This window comes from Thamnophis elegans, chromosome 13 (assembly GCF_009769535.1).
Source record: "Thamnophis elegans isolate rThaEle1 chromosome 13, rThaEle1.pri, whole genome shotgun sequence".
NCBI classification, from domain to species: domain Eukaryota; kingdom Metazoa; phylum Chordata; class Lepidosauria; order Squamata; family Colubridae; genus Thamnophis; species Thamnophis elegans.
Window position 1 is genome coordinate 16926258 of NC_045553.1, and position 18120 is coordinate 16944377.

The 18120-nt window shown below is 46.6% G+C and overlaps 2 protein-coding genes across 3 annotated transcripts in view; both read left to right on the forward strand.

Moving 5' to 3' along the window:
* Window positions 1-6314, forward strand: part of RNF185 (ring finger protein 185) — a 32136-nt gene extending 25822 nt beyond the window's left edge. For both annotated transcript variants that reach the window (XM_032228708.1, XM_032228709.1), the window contains exons 5-7: window positions 794-848; window positions 2681-2798; window positions 4132-6314. In XM_032228708.1, the coding sequence (XP_032084599.1) occupies window positions 794-848; window positions 2681-2798; window positions 4132-4229 (271 nt within the window). In that variant the 3' untranslated portion in view covers window positions 4230-6314. The remainder of the gene's footprint in view (window positions 1-793; window positions 849-2680; window positions 2799-4131) is intronic.
* A 497-nt stretch (window positions 6315-6811) lies between these two features.
* The window catches only part of LIMK2 (LIM domain kinase 2), a 60235-nt gene continuing 48926 nt past the window's right edge, over window positions 6812-18120 (forward strand). Inside the window, exons 1-2 of the mRNA XM_032230114.1 lie at window positions 6812-6970; window positions 12911-13010. Coding sequence (XP_032086005.1) covers window positions 6943-6970; window positions 12911-13010 — 128 coding nt within the window. The 5' untranslated portion in view covers window positions 6812-6942. The remainder of the gene's footprint in view (window positions 6971-12910; window positions 13011-18120) is intronic.

Below are 18120 nucleotides of genomic sequence, written 5' to 3' on the forward strand. Positions count from 1 at the left end.
CTTGGGAGCTGCTTCTGCATCCTTGGGGTGAACCTTGCTGGGTTTCTGTAAAGCCATTTTCAGGCTGTGGGTGTCCACTCTGCCCCTGGGTCTCCTTGTGATTGGCACTGTGGCAGCCAGGCCTGCAGCTCTCTTGCATGTCCCAAAGGTGCTTTTTCAAGAGGCATAACTGGACTTTCTTGGTTTTTCTTTGAAGACGTTTTGCTTCTCACCCAAGGAACTTCTTCAGCTCTGACTGGATGGTGGGGAATGGAAGGATTTATACTCCTTGCAGATAGCTGGTCATTTGCATCCTTTTAGAGAGTTGTTGAGGCCACTTGGAGGTTTATTTGTGTCCTCACTGTTGCAGCAACCCTGGGTGGCTTATGAAATGATAAAAAGGTAAAGAATAAAAAACAATTGAAATTAAGATTAAATAAATAACTAAAAACCAAGAAGACAGGTGACATAGAGGCGGAGACCTTCTCTGTGCACTGACTGATGCTTTCTCACCACAGGGGTAGAAATGCTGCAACAGGTTGGCTCTTAAGATGAAAAGGAGGGGCTGAGGCCCAGAGGGAGAGAGAGAGAGGCTCTGGGCCTCAGCAATATTTATTTATTAAATTTGTTTGTTGCCCATCTCACTGCAAGGAGATTCTGGGCAGCTTGCAACGTCAAAATAAAGTGTGCTTTCTCTCTCTCTCTTTGGAAGAGAATGTATAGGGGAGAGGTGGGATCTGCTACTCTCCCATTGGGGCCTCCAGCCAATTGCTAAATATCCTCATTAAGCCCCATAATGGATTGTATCTTGCAGGGAGAAAACACCACCTCGACCTCAAGGCCAGAGACCTGAGCCAGAAAACAGAGGGGTGAGTACGGAGAATATGGGAGAGGCTTGTGCTTCTCATAAATGCCGAGTGAGAATGCAGCAAAGCTGGTCCATTGGTGGTGGGAAACTTTTCAGACTTGTCTATTTCGGGTCTTTGTAAGCCAAATTGAACCAGGCAAATCTTGGATGACCACTTATGTAGAGAGAGTTAAATTGCTGACAGAAATAATGCTCTGGTGTAGATTCCTGTCAGGTTTTCAAGCAATACCCCTAAGGAAAAGAGACTCCGAGGCTTGAATTTCCTCAAAGTTCCATTTTATTAGAGGTGGCATATTGGCACATCTGGGAAAACCCGAATCTGAGTGTGTACTCAGCTGCAGTGTGACTACCCTTAAAACAGGAGTTCCCCATCTTGGCAACCTTAAGGCTTGTGGACTTCAATTCCCAGAATTCACCAGCAAACAAAGCAATTCTGGGAGTTGAAGTCCATAAGTCTTAAAAGTGGCAAAGGCTGGACACCTCCGATTTAGGCAGTGACTTTTAGACAGTGATTTCAGAATTCTGGGAGTTGAAGTCACAACTTTTAAACTTGTCAAGGTTGGAAACTCAGCTTTAAAATATAGTGGGTATCAACTTAGCCTGCATTACATGAGGTGCAGCATGTTCTGTCCAAAGAGATTGTGAAGGCTGATTTTATAACTAGCAGACTCTGGAGAAAATGGGCCGTTTTAACCTTTCGTAGCCCTGAGTGGCGGAGTGTGCCTGACCTGATGAAAGAGTTGCCTGTTTCCATGCAAGTCGGGGAGCCTCCAGAGGCTGCTCTCGGGTTTCTTTTCATCAAACAAACAGCGCTGCTGGGGATGATTAAGGAGCACTTTGGTCTTCTTCTTCCCGGAGAGCAAAAGCCTTATTGAATCAGGTCCTGGGGGTGGAGGGCACCTTTTCGGCATGGCTTCTGCCTGAAGCTCCCGTGGCAAAGCACACAGGCTGCCTTGCCCAGCCTGGAGGTGCTTTCTGATCTTTCGGCTCTTTTTGCTATGAGGATAAGCTCAGGTTGCTCAGGCATGTTTTGCCGCCTCTGACTAGCAAAGACCCATCGTGCTTATCTCTTAAAGTCTTGGGAAAGCTAGCATGCGATCAACTTGTCCAATTTAAATTGGAAACACGCTGCATTCTTGCACCCAAAACAATTGCATGAGAACACACTAACAAAGCCCTGAAACCAGGACTCCGGTAGCCCCTTTCACAGCTAACGAATTCTGTTAAAGGCATCAACGTTCATGATCTGTAGCTCAAGCATCGGGAATCTGCAGCACCTTTTCAGATGGACCCATTTAATGAACTGAAATGCAATTATACGTTTGTTGAACAAGGGATTACACACTCGGATGTTTTACTCCCATGGACTAATGTGACTCTCTTACAAAGCCTTGAATGAATCTCCTGTCACTGTATTTCTGCGGAGGTCCCTTACTGCTTCTCTTAGGGAGCCCCCCCCCCTCATTGAAAAGTTTCAGAATAATAGTAAAGGCAATAAAGGATTGCCACCTGAATGGAAGGAGGCAAGGCCAAAGAAGCATGGATGATGTTCCCTAGTTGGGTAATGAAACGTCTACACGCAAACCACTAAGCTTGAAGAGCAGCAAGGATTTCACAGTTCATCCCTGAGCTATGTTTATTCTCTTCTGTTGGAAGGGAAATGGAGCGAAGTCCATCAAGTAGTTCGGTCTGGGATGCTACTCTCAGCACATAATGTTCTCACAGCAGCGCACACTGCGAAGTCCCTCTAATCTACTGAAGGAGACTGCAACCAGCCAGGTTTTAGTCTGTAAACTAGGACATATATACACGTGATCATTTTTTTGTTTCTAGGGTTTCCAGGGTTTTGGGTTTGGTGATGGAGGCTTCCAAATGTCATTTGGAATTGGAGCATTTCCATTTGGCATATTTGCTACAGCCTTCAATATAAACGATGGGCGGCCCCCTCCAGGTAAGGAATGAAATAAAGTTACCCTGGCTAATTGTGACTGGGCATTGCTTCATTGAGCTTCAGTTGTTGTGCAATCAAGTATTCTGATCTGGTTTGCTTAACTATTCGTCCCTGAATCAATACTCATCTGCTCACCTTGCCCAATGAGCATCTGTACTGTATATGACCCTCTTCAGAGTCATTATCTGATCAATTGTAGCAGGCTCTAGAGCAGGGATCTCCAACTGTGGCAATTTAAAAACTTTTGGACTTCAACTCCCAAAATTCCTCAGGCAGTGAAGCGAAGCTGCTAAGGAACTCTGGGTGTTGTAGTCCATAAGTCTTAGAGTTGCCAAGGTTGAAGACCCCTGCCCTAGAGAACAGGGACATCTCCTTTGGGAGATCTTTGCGATACCTGGAAGAACACAGAATAACAGAGTTGGAAAGAACTTTGGAGGTCCTCAACTCCAACCTCCTGCCCAAGCTGGAGACCATACACCATTCCGGAGAACTGGCTGTCCAATCTTTTCTTTAAAAACTTCTAATGCTGGAGCACCCACTCCTTTTGGAGACAAACTGTTGCACTGATAGTTTTTATGGCCTTCCTGAACAGCTAATGCGCAAAAGCCTTGCATTGGGATGGCCTCTTCAGTGCAGCTTCTGCCATGGCAGGGATCCACAATAAAGCACTCTTATCTGATGTCCATCCAGTTTCCCCTTGGATATATCCAGGGAAAGGATGCTCATTATCTCTCTGGGTCATTGGCTAAACTCTTTAATGGACTTGTAGATATTTTCTCATATTTAATTGAAATCTACTTCCAGTGATTTAATAATTTTTTACAATGCAGGTTGTCCTTGACTTTAACTATAGTTTGTTTACTGACCATTTGAAGTTACAACAGCATTGAAAAAAGTGACTTATGACAGTTTTTCACACAACCATTGCAGCCTATCCATGGTCACACGACCAGCATTTGGATGCTTGGCAAGTGGTTCATATTTATGACAGTTGCAGTGTCCTTGGGTCACGTGATCACCTTTTGCAACCTTCTCAATGGGGAAACCAAATTCATTTAACAACTGTATTACTAACACAACAAGTATAATGACTAAATAAGCAGGGAACCCATAGATCCTTTGGAAGAAGTTCTTCCTTCCAAAATGCATCTATTTCTAAGAAGACAAGACAGTTGTAGGGACTGCCCATTTTAAGGACTCTGGGAAGCCGCCTAATAAAACAGCTTTAGAGACTGATTCCACACCTAGAGTTCCAACTCTCGGAAAACATAGTTTCATTTGTAAATTCTAACAATCAGGTGATAACTGTGGGCTTTGTTTTCGCTTTCCTTAGCTGTTCCAGGGACTCCTCAGTATGTGGATGAACAGTTTCTTTCTCGCCTCTTCCTGTTCGTGGCCCTCGTCATCATGTTCTGGCTCCTGATAGCTTAACTTTGCTCCATACCTTGTGGAACTCTGAACCAGCCACAGACTGCTGCTTGTCTCTCTGTCTGCCTCTTGGTGTCCAATTCTTCAGCTAATGATGGGCTCCTGAAAGCCACTGGTGTCTTTGTGTGAGGAGGAGTCTCTCTTATTTTTCCAGAGCTACCGAATTAATGATTTAAAAAGTTTTCTGAAGCTCAGCCATAACTCACACAGCAAGGATCTGGCTGGAACTGTGACCCTAGCTTTAAGCTCCGGATCTCAACGAGGAGCATTTGAATCTTGTGCCAAACATCTGGAAGAGATGCTGCCCCAAAGGGAATCAGGCATGGTGGCTAGCAGTGGAGCCTCTTGTCATATACCCCACTATCTTGTGTCTCAAGAGCAGTGAGAGGAAGATCAGTGGACTTCAGAACCCAGCTGTACATCTTGCCCAAAAGCCAACTGACTCCAGGTAATATCTTCTTTAGAAGGCAATATCTTCTATCTGGTTGAAGAGGATTGTGTCCCATTCCTGCTGTTACATACCCAATTGATAAAAGACTATCTTTGTTTTTCCAGCAATCACAAAATGAAAGGATAAAAGACTCTAATCTAAAACGGTAGCATATCTAAATTACTGGAATCGGGGAGGGGGGAGAATCTCTCATCTCAGGGTTTTGAAGGGGCTGTTAGCTGTCATGCAGCACACTTCCTCACTGATAAAAGCAGTGTTTTAAAGAGTTTGTAGCAGCTATCAACTTTTAATTTAAGTAGACATAATTCCAGCTGCTGTTCTTATATATCTACATCTCTCCTTCCTGAAATGTACATTTTTTTTTGCCATATTTGGAATAGGTTAACTGAGACGGGGATAATTTGCTGAGTATTTTATGCCTCCCCACCTCACAATTATGATTATTACGCAAATGGGAATCTGTACACTTTTGACAAAGTAAGGAATTCTGCTTAAGCGCTTTGTGTGTGGTCAAGGGGCCATTGGTGTGTGAGCTTTTTCAAATTACCAAAGACATGATTTTTTTTTGAAGGGTAATCATGGGCCCAATTCAGCAGTGGTTTAGCCACAGAGCATCTCACATGATGGTACTGGGTGCATTTGGAGAACTCTTTATAGAAGGGGCGGAGGAGGAATCATGCTTTAAAAACATTGCGGTTGAATCTTTTGGGATGCGACACTCGCTTGACCGACTGCCAATACTCTTGTAAGACGTATTTATTTTGTGATTCTTTTGGATGTTAACCAAGGCTTGCTGGTCAGACCCCAGTGACGTTGAGGCTTATTTTTCCTGTAGCTGTGATGTGGGGGGTGAGGTTGGAAATCTCAAGAGCAAGATGCATGTCACCACCGTTTCCTTTCACAGAAGAAGCAAGATACCAAATGTGAATTTTCTTGTGGTCCAATTTCTATCCTGGCTCTTGGTCTTTCAGGACAGGAGGCAGACCTAGCTTGATACAGCAATGTTAGATAGCTTGTCAACAAAGTCAGGCTTGGTAACAAGAAGGCTCCATTCCTTGAAAATCAGCGCCACCTACTGTCAACGAAAAAAAAAACATTCAGTTGCATTGAAACATAAACAAATATATTTTATTTTTCCCTTTGCTAGAAATTTTTATCACACTGGAAAAGCCAGATTTCTAAAATCAATCTTATACAAATGGTCAAATGGGTGTGATGGTGGGATAGTGTTGAATTGTCAGACATTGACGGTTGGATTGGCTATGCTGGCCAAAGTCCATTGTCTTTGGGGGTGGGGGATTTCGGTCTTGCCTTCTTTTGAGGGGAACAGAATTGCCTGGCATCTGAAAAAGTTTCTGGCAGCCGATTGTGGCAGATTCTGGGCTTCCTTGGCTTCAGGGAGCCACTAGCCCCTCTGGTCATGTTTGCTTGATAAGCAGATCCCCCCCCCCCAACTTCCTCTAGTCTTAAAGACCTTCCCTGCCTCACACTCTTTGTAACCCCCCCTTTTTTTTCTCCACATCATCTATCCAGATTCCTCTTGGCTTGTGGTTAGCAAAGTATGGTACCACTGTGCAACACTGCTGTTCACTAATTTTCACTGTTGTGAAAGTCAGAATAAACACCTTTTTACATTATCCAACTGCTGTGTGGAGTTCATTTCCTAACAAATGGCTTGGAGAGGCGCTTCTACCACGGAAGAGGAGCCCCATCCCAAGGCTGGGATGCAATTGTTGGATCATCGGAGTCCCAGGGTTTTCCCACTGATTCTCTCGGAGCCTGCCTTCTTCCTAGGGCCACCAGCCTAGCCTGACTTCACCCGAGGGCCTCGACCGCAGAACAAGGTATACTATGCTGCCTTACTGGGTCGCATAGCTTCTGCGGCGCTGCATTCCGTTCTGTCCCTTCCCTCCCCTCCCCTCCCCGGGCAGTCGATTGCCTGCCCGGTTGAACTAGGGGCGTGGATAGAACGCCGCAGAGAGAGCAGTTGAAAAGGAGGAGGCGGGCGTCCAAGTCTCGTTCCGCGGCCCCATTGGTCGGAACCGGCGGGCGGGGAAAAGGGGAGGAGCCGGCGTGGGCCCGGTCATTGGCCGCGTGAAGGCAGGGGCGGGGCGTGGCCGGAGGTCCAGGTGCGACGTCGCTCACGGTCTCCGCTGTGCTGGCGAGCGCGGGGGGAGGGGGCGGCGTGTTTGTGGGAGGCTCCCGCCTTCGCCCCGGCGGTGACGTCACGCGCGTGCGGGGTGGCCGAGGCGGTGCTCGAAGACCATGGACGGCGGGGTGACCATGCCGGCGGGTAAGGAGGCAGCCGCGGGGGGAGCCGGCTGGCCCGGCGCCAGGTGTTCGACAGGGCGCGTGGCCGAGCCCCGCTCAGGTTTCCCGGGAGCCGCATCCTCGGGGGGACCCGGGCTCTGGTGCGACCCTGAGGGGCCCTCCTCGCTCGGTTGAAGGAGGAGAGGGGGTGACCCGGGAGAGGCCCCGGAGGACCCCCTCCCCCGACAGAGAGCGGGTCCTTTCTGGTGTCCTGCCGGGGGGGGGGTGTCCTTGGAGGAGGCCAAGCCGGGGAGCCTGTGAGCAGCGAGGGCGATGAGGGCTCCCTTCGTGGCCCCTTGTGGGGGGAACCTTGCCCGGCCAGCCTGGCGTCCCGTCCCAGCAGATGCAGCCCTCCTGGTTGGGGATTCTGGGAGGGAAAAGTCCTCCCGTGTTGAGGAATTGCCGTGGCTGAGAAGCTCTTCCAGGGAAAACACACCTGCAGCCCAAGCGGAGCGCTTGGGGTCTTTAACGATAGGCAAAATCTCTCTAGCTCTTAGGTGTTAAAAAGAAAAAAAAGATTGTGTGGCGCCTGCGTTGAACATGATTGTTCAGACTTCTTTGGAAAGTTGATTGAAAGTCTGAAATGTTTTCATGCTCCGGAATTGCATTTTGCCTTAGCCAGGCTCTATATTATTGGGCGACTCAAGCCAGCTGGCCATTTTTGCAGCTGTGCCGTGTGGGCTTTTGCCTCGGATTTGAATTTTGAGGCTGGAAATCGAATTATTCTAGACGCTTTGCAATGTCTTGGTGTTTTGTTTTCTTTGAGGGTTCATGCGAACCCTCCAGGGATGGGACAGAGCCAGCCAAAGAGGGAGCATTAACAGAGTTGGGTAGCTCTAAACAAGTGCAGAAGAGGAAGGAATGAGGACTAGGCATGCTCTACTCTGAGTAAGCCACATCTGAATACGATGGGGAAGAGGATGCCTTTGATTCCCTACTGTGAGTGATTAAATGACTGCTTCCTGCTGAGGAAGCGGAGGCCATTGGAAAGGCTGCAGGGGGAATATAAAGTAGCCCGTTTCCAAGAAATGAGCTCACCAAGTGAGTGAATCAAAAATCTTAAAAGGGTTTGGGCAGGAGAGGTCCAAAAGGATGTGTTTAGCTAAGTGCAAAGCTGAGAAGGAAGCAAGAAGAAATAAATATGTCTCCTGGTATACCTTAAGAAACTGAAATAACAGGGAACCTGTCACGGCAACCATGGTCTCTAATGCTCATGGCATGTTTCTTTTCCTTCCTGAACACAGTCTGGTATGTGTCTTGTGGCAAATGCAACTTTATAGTAGTTTGGGAGCAAAAAATGATATCAGGATTGGAACAGTGAACAAAGAGTCTATATAGTTATAGAGTTCCATAAATGATAGCTGGAGGCGGAAACAACTCTTTCCGTAAGCTACACCGAGGAATGAAGACATTTCTATACTGGTGGGACCTAGAAAGAGTTCATACAGAAAGGATCATACATGAAAAAACCAGCTTTCGGTCTGTGGGGAAAGAAAAACCCTGAATGACAGTTGCTGTCTACAGAGCACAGGGCCTATTACTGATCTGTGCCCAGAGAAGAGTGGTGGTGTTAACAATTACCTACTACAAGGCACAGAAACAAATGTGTGCCAATCATATGTCGACTCATGAATTCATCCATGATCATGGGTTAGGGGTGTTGGACAGGTAATGTCCAAGTCCATCAACAATTCTCCAGATGCTAATCCATCAGAACAGATGATGTTAGCAGAGCAGCTACAATGACATTCCAGTTGCACAGCATGAGAAACTCTGCAGTTCCAGGCTGTTCATCACTGGAGACCTTCCTTTTCCATCCTTTGGTTTTTTTTTAAAAATCTTTGCTAAATTTATTTGTACAGTCTCACTATCTGCTCCTCTCTCCCATTTTCTGTTTACCAGGAATTGTTTGCAATTGCGCTTTTATATTTCCTGTTTGGGGAATGCCTTCTTACTTTGAGTTCCTTTTCCTGCCATGAAACTCTACTTATTATTGCTCTCAATTGATCAGCAAATGCTTTCTTGGAGCACCTAGGATGATGTTGCCAAGATGGCCAAGCTCTTTGGGCAGGACGTGGCTAAGAGGTTTAACAGGGAAGGTAGACTTTTTTGACTGAATGCTTGGGAAGGCTTTGAGAGGTCAGCAGCTGAGGCATCCTCTGAGGGAGAGGATGTGCTGCTCTTTTTTGGCTGTTTTCAATTCCATGACGAGCATCTCTTGCAGATGCATTCATTTGAACTTCTCTTTCAAGTATCAGGGTTTTTTTTCCAACCAACAAGAAGGAATGGCTATCTCATTCTGAAAAGTACATTTGCTTCTATGGAGGTATGTCAAAATGTAATCCCAAAGTACCTCCAGGTATTCATACAAAATATTTGTGCCGTATCACAGAGCATTAGTATCATTCTTGAGGAACAGAGAAGAGAAAGTAGAGAATAAGTATAATAAGAAAGAAAAAGCAATAATTACAGGGAAAAGACCACCCTGCTAAGACTACCCTTTGGGCTGGACATTCTGGTTGCACTTAAATGGCCTGCCCAGTGCTTTCAAGAGTGACCCATCCATGGGATCACACCATACCTCTCATGGTCTTGATGTCCATCCTGCCTCCCTCAGATCTCCCCTACCCCGCTGTTCTCATCTTGGTCAAGGCAGCCAGTCACCCCCACTTAATCACCCCAATACTCACCCCCACGCTTGCATTCTCCCCAGTCTCATTGCAGCTCGATCACCTTAAGCTGCCCTCGGAACTCAGTGGCCCAAGGAGGGAAATCCAGCTACTGAAGGTTCAGTGGTTGCAACTTAAGCTTTCTCCCTCTTGGGGTGGGGGGCTACTAGAGACTGCCTTGTGAGGCAGGAACATGACTGAAGCCCCCAACTGCTGCTTTTGCAAGAGTTATAAGTCCCAGCACTCTTGTCCCAGAAGGGGCCCTATTCATGTGTGCCCTGAGTAAGATCTCTAGGTTGATTTGTTCTATGATTCATTGTTCCTTTTCTTGGTTGTCCAATGGCATTCTCAGAAGTCTTGTCCAGAGCCAAAATTCAAAATGATCTGTGCTGTTTCTCCAGAGATCCATTCCCATCCATGAAATCTCGCAAGGAAATCACCGGCTGCACGATTCCGATCTTTGTAAGTGTAAACACATCCTGAATATTTTTTCTGAGGCCTTCATTGTACTAAGTGCTAGACTCTGACATATTTCTTGACTGCTGATTCATTTGCTATTGACAATTGATCCTAACAGACAATGCTACCTGCCGTTTCAGTATTTTCGTTGTTAATGTTAAGGTTGGTTGTTGGTTAGGTTGGTTTTCTGTTTATTTAATCTTAGCCTCCCTTTTTTCACTATGTTCTCAAGGGTCATCACTGGAGTTTGTAGATTGTTTTGCATTTCTAGCTATCAGATAATTTTCAGCATCACATAGATTATTAATGCTTTTTCCTCCAGTTTTAAAAGCTACTCATCTTCCAATTCAACCTCCTTCAATATGTTTTCAGCATATAATATCTAGTCTATGGAAGGTAATTGACACGGTATTGTAAGACCCTTTCTTCTGTATGCCTCCCAATCTTTATCATCTCAAGATACCTTTCAGCATTTTGACCGGACACTCAATAGCATCTCCCAAGTTTTGATTTATCTCTAAGGCTGGCTGTTGCCATCTTCAGCAATTCGGCAGAGGAATTGATCTTCCACTGTATTAGATTGATACCCTCCTTGCTATAAAGAGGATTTTCTCTCTCTCCCCCACCTCCAGTGAACCCTTCTCTGTCTTAACTGTGGATTCAGGACCTTCTAAGGTTTCTGTTATACTGACTGTATCTATTCTTGCATTTCCAACCAAGTAACCAACTTTCCTTCTAATCTGAGACCTAAAGTAGTGGTGGGGCATCATTATCTTGATTACAAGCCACCGAGATGTTATCAAATCTAAATCCTGCAGAAGAAAAGCCACATTGGGATACTTGATTTTTCACTTACAAATTGAAACAAAATCAGAGACGGTGCCCTCTGTAGCTGGTAATTTTCTCCAGACAGTTTCTGTCGATTAAATAAAAGGCTGCACAAAAATAAGTCGTATAAAGAGGGATGAACTTACACATTTATGAGCCGAATTACGCAATATTAAAAAGAGGCCTAATGTGGGAGTTTGATTCATTGAATTCAGTGTCATTTTAGTCAGAATATTCTGTTTCACAAGGCCAGCTTTTCAGGTTATGTAACAGTTGTTCAGAGCTACAGTATTAATGATGAATTGGTCTATAGCTTAAAAGGAAGCTTGCATTTCCCCTTATGAAAAAATGGTCTACTAGTATTCCAACTCTAGGGAACACCCCTAGTTGAACTCATATAATCCAGCCCAAGTGGGTAATGAGCTTTAACATTGTATGGCAGAAAATACTTTTCTTCTGAAACTGCGCTTGGGCTGAAATCTCAGGGCTGCCTCTGGCACAGTCAGGGCTCTTTGGATGAATGGAGGGCATAACAAAGGATTTCATGGGCTTCCTGTTCACGGCTCTTCCTCCCATTCACTCTCATGCATGGCAGGAGAGGGCCTGAAGGGAGCCCAGCAGAAGCCCTTTGTCTGAACCAGCAAGCAAGCTGGCATGATGAGAAATAATTGGTAGACATAGGTATTTTAGGAATTCATTGTTGAACTGATGTTCCCTGCAGGTCCATCAGCTGTTAGCCAAAATGCATTATTGGCTGAAAGCAAGCGGAGAGCCATCTGCAGTGAACTCCATTTTAATGCCCCCTTAACATTCTTGACAGTGTTATTGAGCTCAAAACAGTGCCTTGTGTTGGGTTTCGGGGTTAGTGACCATGGTTTAAAAAAACTTTTCCTGATACTTCACTGGTAACCATGGCTGGCATCTTCTGAGGGAGGGAATCTCTTCTGTAGACCAGAGTCATTATCCCTGAGGCCCAGCACTGCTCAAACAGCTACCAGCCATGAAAACCACCCACCAGTATAGTGTCCATAAAAACTGTGTAGGCTAGGCGCACAGCCAGTACATACATGTGAAACTTTGGGAATCACAACTTTGATACCAGCAGTTTTGTCAACAATATTTTTCTTTTGGCAGTTTTGTGTTCAGTAGGGAGCATTTAGTTCCATGGCCAAAGCAGTGGTGGGATTCAAATAATTTTAATAACCGGTTCTCTGCCCTAATGATTTCTTCCAACACCAGTTCACCAAGCGCTCAGAAACCTAACAACTGGTTCTTCCAAAGTGGTGTGACTGGCTGAATCCCACCACTGGGCTAAAGTAGTTCAAGACTGCAGATCCCCCACCCCCAATCCCTTGGCTTGAGAGTAGAGTTGACCAGGGATTTATTGTAAGCCGTCCTGACTTTTATTGTAAGCCGCCCTGAGTCTCTTCTGAGGATGGGCGGCATACAAATTATAAATAAATAATAAAATAAGTGGGCATTTCAACTGAGTTGGGGATTGCCAAGAGGTTGTGTCGGGAGGAGTCATTGTTAAGAGAGAAGCTATTTCCTTCTTTTGAAGAACCTGTGAAGCCCTCATTGACGGAGAAAGTCTTTCTTAGCTGCCTGATTGTTTAAGCAACTCTTTTTTGTTGTGCTGTCTTGTGACGCAGCAAGGATAGTATGGATAGATTTCGGCCGAGTTCCTCAAATCCAATGATTCGCCTATAATTTAGCCTATGCAGCTGTGCTCCTTAGAGACCCAACTGTGGTGAGTATTAGCTGTTAGAAATGGACTTCTTGCCTTCATCTTCTGCTTTCGGTCTTCCTAGGAACATGTGGCCGACTATAGAGGAAACAGGTTGTAGAAGAGCCCCAAATAGAGTATTGGTCTTTTCCTAATGCTGGGCTTTCTGGATATCCTGTTCCCATATACCTGCCGGTGAAAGAGCATCTGCTGAAGTGTCCATTCTTTGTGCTCCATGTAGGTGAAGAAGACTGGAAGTGCCTGGGATGTGGCAATAGCATCACACTGGTCAACGTCTCTTCAAGACTGTTAATGAAACTTGTGCATATTTCCTGTTTCCGGTAGGTCAGAGGGGTCCTGTTGTCGCCTCTGGGTAGCCTGGGAGGGCTGCAAATCCTGTGCTGCTGGATGGTGGAAATTCAGAATATGCAGCTCATTAGGCATGTTACAGCATCTATCAATATCTACCCGTCTCATGTGACATGACTCGTGACAGATCATAAAAGATTATTTGAAAAACCTATAAAACACAAATATTAACAATGTCATAAAAGGGCTAAGAAGAGGTCAAATTATATACAGGGGAGCCAGCTCATCAGATTATCATGCCTTTGAGGACAACCCCCCCTCCTCCTAGTCTGGACTCCTCCCCAATAAAATAAAACCTCACTTTAAAGAGGAGACAGATATCTGGTACATCTGAAGTTAAGTGATTGAGGTCACCTTTGTAAATCTGGGTAATTTGCAGAGTTGCCTACTTTGCTGTCTATGTCATCGCTTAATTTTCAGTGGCGCAAATGATGTAAAAATGCCGATTGCAGAATTACAAATAGAGGCAAAGTCAATATGTAACTATGGTAAATGACATCATTCGGATGGCTTTGAAGACAAAAGAGCTATTGTTTGGTGGTGAAGCCTGGAGCAAATTATGTCTGTGGCATCTGAAGTCTGGAGAATGGATTTTTATTTTCTCTCTCTCCCTTATTCTCATGAAAAATGAAAGTCAATCTAAACATTTTATGGAGATTTTGGTTTTACTTTTCTGTTCCTTACCTTGTCCTTATGCTGCATTATTGTACTGATTAAGTACTGGTTCTATTTGGAGAAAATTTAATGTCTGCTGTTTTGATAATTTTTCATTGCATAGTGAGAAAAATCACAGGATTTATTATTTGTTTCATTACGAAAGTCAATTTGGTGTGATGGTCAGGTCCATCTTGGGTGCTGTGTTTCTTCTGGGTACCACTGTGTAAGAAGAATTCAGATCAACTGGAATGAGTTTAGACAAGGGAAGTAAGGATAATGGGGAAATAGAAGGGAAGCCGGTGAAGAAAGATGGACAGAATAGATATATAAATCTGTCTTGAAGAAAGACAACTGAGTGCACTTGGTAAGACTGAAGTATTTGAAGATGAAGCCCTCTTCTCTATCAAGCAAAGTTCTATGATGTGGAAAACATTTTGAAGTTAGATGCAAAGCACAGCCTGATTAAATACGGAGAGAGAAAAACCCCCGGGCATTTAACTACTTGAGCCTCTGAGCCAGAGGGCTAATGAGCTCCCTTCTCTGGATGGTTTTGAGCAGAAGGCAGCAGGTGTTGTTGGGATGCCTGCATCTGGGCCCCCACCCTGACCTGGGACCTCAGTGGCCTCTTCTGAGTCTGTGAATTACAAAGCAGGACAAATGGCCATGGCAGAGAAGGGTCTGGCTGAGCCAGTCAAGCAAGGAATGGCGGTGTGTAGCCTTCCTTTCTGATGCTCGCTGCATGCTGCCTTCAGTGCTTCTGCTTGGCCAGCAAGTCAACTCATGGAACAGAAGTTGCCTTCAGAAGTTGTGGTAGCTTCATCCCTGGAGGCTTTCAAGAAAAGATTGGATTGTCATCTGCCATCTGTCAGGAATGGTGTAGGGTCTTCTGCTTGGGTGGGGGGCTGGACTAGATGACCTCCAAGGTCCCTTCCAATTCTTGTTAATCTGGCAGTTTCAACTGGGCTCCTTCGTTGGTGCCCCGAGTGATGGCTCTGAAGGCCATTTTGGCTTTCAAGGGTTTGGAATGGGAGAAATGAGAGTGTCTGCAGGGCACAGCCCCTCCCCCCCAATTTAAGATAGCAGCTACAAATGATTGTCGCTCCTGTGTTTGTGTGGCAGTTATGAAGGGTCGATTCCAAGGCCCTAGTGGGTGACCTTGTCAGAGATTTACGGCTCCTCCTGCAGACGGGAGCTTGGAAAGGATTCCCCCATGAAAGGTTGGGGGGCTCTTTCAGAGGGGTGCCCCCTTGCTGCCCGGGGAAAGGTTTTCCCTGACAGGAAAGGTTTTCCCTGCCTTTTTTTCATCAGAAATGTTTCTTCCTGAGACTTGGATCCGGTTATAGTTTTGCTGGTTTTGTCTGTTGCTGTTTTTAAATAGGATGTGTGTCGCCTCTGACATCTGGTGCAGATTAATAGGCCGAAGGAGGAAGAAGGAGGTGGCCCAGGTGTCATGCAGGGGGCCAGGTCTATTCATGGGAGCTCCCTGAGTGACTTTGGGCCCATCATCCTTAGCCCAACCGACCTGACGGGGCTATGGGGAAAATTGGAGCAGGGAGCTTTGGGGAAGCTGCCCAACACACCAAGGAGCAAACTGAGGCTCCATGATGGCCTGTTTGCCCGGAGCTGATTGAATTGGCTTGTCAGATGAGCTGGAAGCGGCTTCATCTGTCCCAGACAATCTCCCCCTCTGTGCATGACCCTCTGCCCCACCCAGGACAGCTTCCCGGGTTTAAGGCTGGTTCTGCCCTCTTACTTGTTCTGCACTGCCTCTGCTCCTGGGTGGAAATGGCTTGAGTTTTACTCTGCCAGGCTTTACAGGTAAGGTCCTCGACTTACAACAGTTCATTTAGTGACCATTCAAAGTTACATCATCACTGGAAAAAGTGACATGATGATTTTCCACATTTATGACCATTGCGACATACCCATGGCCATGTGATTTACATTCAGGTGCTTGACAACCGGTTCGTATTTATGACAGCCCCAGTGTCCTGGGGTCACATGATCTCCTTTGCGACCTTCTGACAAGCAGAGCCAATGGGGAGCCAGATTCACTTAACAACCGTGTTACCAACTTAACAAGTGCAGTGATTCACTTAACAACTGTGGCAATAAAAGCTGTAAAATGGGGGAAACTCACTTAACAAATTTTTCACAGCAACCATAAATTCTGGGCTCAACTGTGGTTGTAGGTCAAGGACTACCTGTATTGTGGAGGGTCAGCATCCAGCCTCAGCTCCCTTTAAAAACAAAGAACTGGATGCCCAGCGCTTGCATCCAAGGCTGGGAGCCCTGAAGTTGGACCTGTCAGCATTTTCTTTCTGGCCAACTATCCAAGCCAGGACACTCACGATCCACATTTGACACTGCAGTTGAACCCAAATGTGCCTCTCTCTCTCTCTCTCTTCCTCTCTACCTGCCTTCCCAGGAGCAAAATGTTTTTCTTCCAGAAGAAGCCCTCTTTTTTTTTAAAAAAAAATGCCCCAATTGCTCCTGAAAGGTGAGGGGTGGGGGAACCCCTGCAGGGAAGAGCTGAGGAATTTGTTCAGTTTCTGTCGGATAAAATCACTCAGTTTCGGACAGACCTTGACCTCCGCTTTGGCAATACCAACCGAGATGCTGAGGGTAGGTCTAAGTCTGATTTCCTGGGATGAGTTCGAATTTGTCACCCCTGAGGAAGTGGACAAGGCCATGGGAGCGATAGAGCGCCTCCACCTGCTTACTGGACCCGTGCCCTCCTGGCTGGTCTCGACCAGCAGAGAGGTGACACGAGGCTGGCTCCAGGCGATTACCAATGCATCTTTGCAGGAGGGGTCTTTCCCGCAACCACTAAAGGAAGTGGTGGTGAGACCCCTCCTCAAGAAGCCTTCCCTGGATCCAGCCGTCATGAAAAACTACCGTCCTGTCTCCAACCTTCCTTTTCTGCGGAAGGTTGTTGAGAAGGTGGTGGCGCTTCAACTCCGACGGACCTTGAATGAAGCGGATTATCTGGATTCCTTTCAGTCTGGTTTCAGCACTGAAACCGCTTCGGTCGCACTGATCGATGATCTCTGGTGGGCCAGGGATAGAGGGCATTCCTCTATCCTGGTGCTTCTTGACCTCTCAGCGGCTTTCGATACCATCGACCACGGTATCCTTCTGGCGATGTCTGGAGGAGGTGGGAGTGGGAGGCACCGTTCTACGGTGGTTCTCCTCTTACCTCTCTGATAGGTCGCAGTCGGTGTTGTTCGGGGTGACAGAGGTCGACCTCCGGCCCCTCAAATGTGGGGTGCCACAGGGTTCGGTCCTGTCCCCCCTCCTATTCAACATCTACATGAAGCCGCTGGGTGAGATCATACGACGGCACGGGATAAAGTACCATCAATAGGCAGATGATACTCAATTGTATCTATCTGCCCGTGCCAGCTCAGGTTAGCGGCAGACGTTGATGTGCCGATGCCTGGAAGCTGTCGGATCTGGATGGGATGAACAAATTGGTACTCAATCCTGACAAGACCGAGTGGCTTTGGATGTTGCCCTGAGGGACAGTTCAGACAGTCCGTCCCTGAAACCTGGGGGCGTGAAATTACACCCTCAGAGAGGGCCCGCAATTTGGGGGTCCTCTGGATTCGCAGCTGACACTGGAACACCATTGGTCGCTGGGTGACCAGGGGGGCTTTGCCCAGGTTCGCCTGGTACACCAATTGCAGCCCTACTTGGACAGGGGGACACTTCAGACGGTCACTCAGGTCCTCGTCACCTCAGGGCTTGATTATTGCAATGCACTCTACATGGGGCTACCTTGAAAAGCGTTCGGAGACTGCAGCTAGTCCAGAATGCAGCCGCGCGAGCGATATTGGGTATACCGAGATAACCCATATTACACCTGTCCTCCGCGAGCTGCACTGGCTGCCAATTGGTCTTCCGGACGCAATTCAATGTGTTGGTTACTACCTTTAAAGCTCTACATGGCTTAGGACCCAGCCTATCTGCGAGACTGCCTACTGCCATACACTCCCAACTGGCCAATAAGATCCCACAGGGTGGGCATCCTCGGATACCATCAGCCGGACAGTGTTGGCTGGCGGGCCCCCGGAGAAGAGCCTTCTCTGTGGCTGCTCCGACCCTGTGGAATCAGCTACCCCCAGAGGTCCGGACCTTACCCACTCTCATGGTCTTCAGGAAGCCGTTAAAACCTTGCTGTTCCGGCAGGCCTGGGGCTGTTGACCTTAGTGTTAAGGTCCAGCCCCGATTAGAACATATGTGTGTTGTGAATTTTAAACGATTTTTTTTTACTTATTTTGCTTTTCTTCTTTCTTCTTTCGTTGTAAGCCGCCCATAGTCCTCCGGGATTGGCGGCCTATAAATTTAATGAATGAATGAATGCTTCTGCGGCTCCTGAGCCAAATTTCTAAGAGGCTGCTGTGGGTGGAGAAAAGCCTTTGG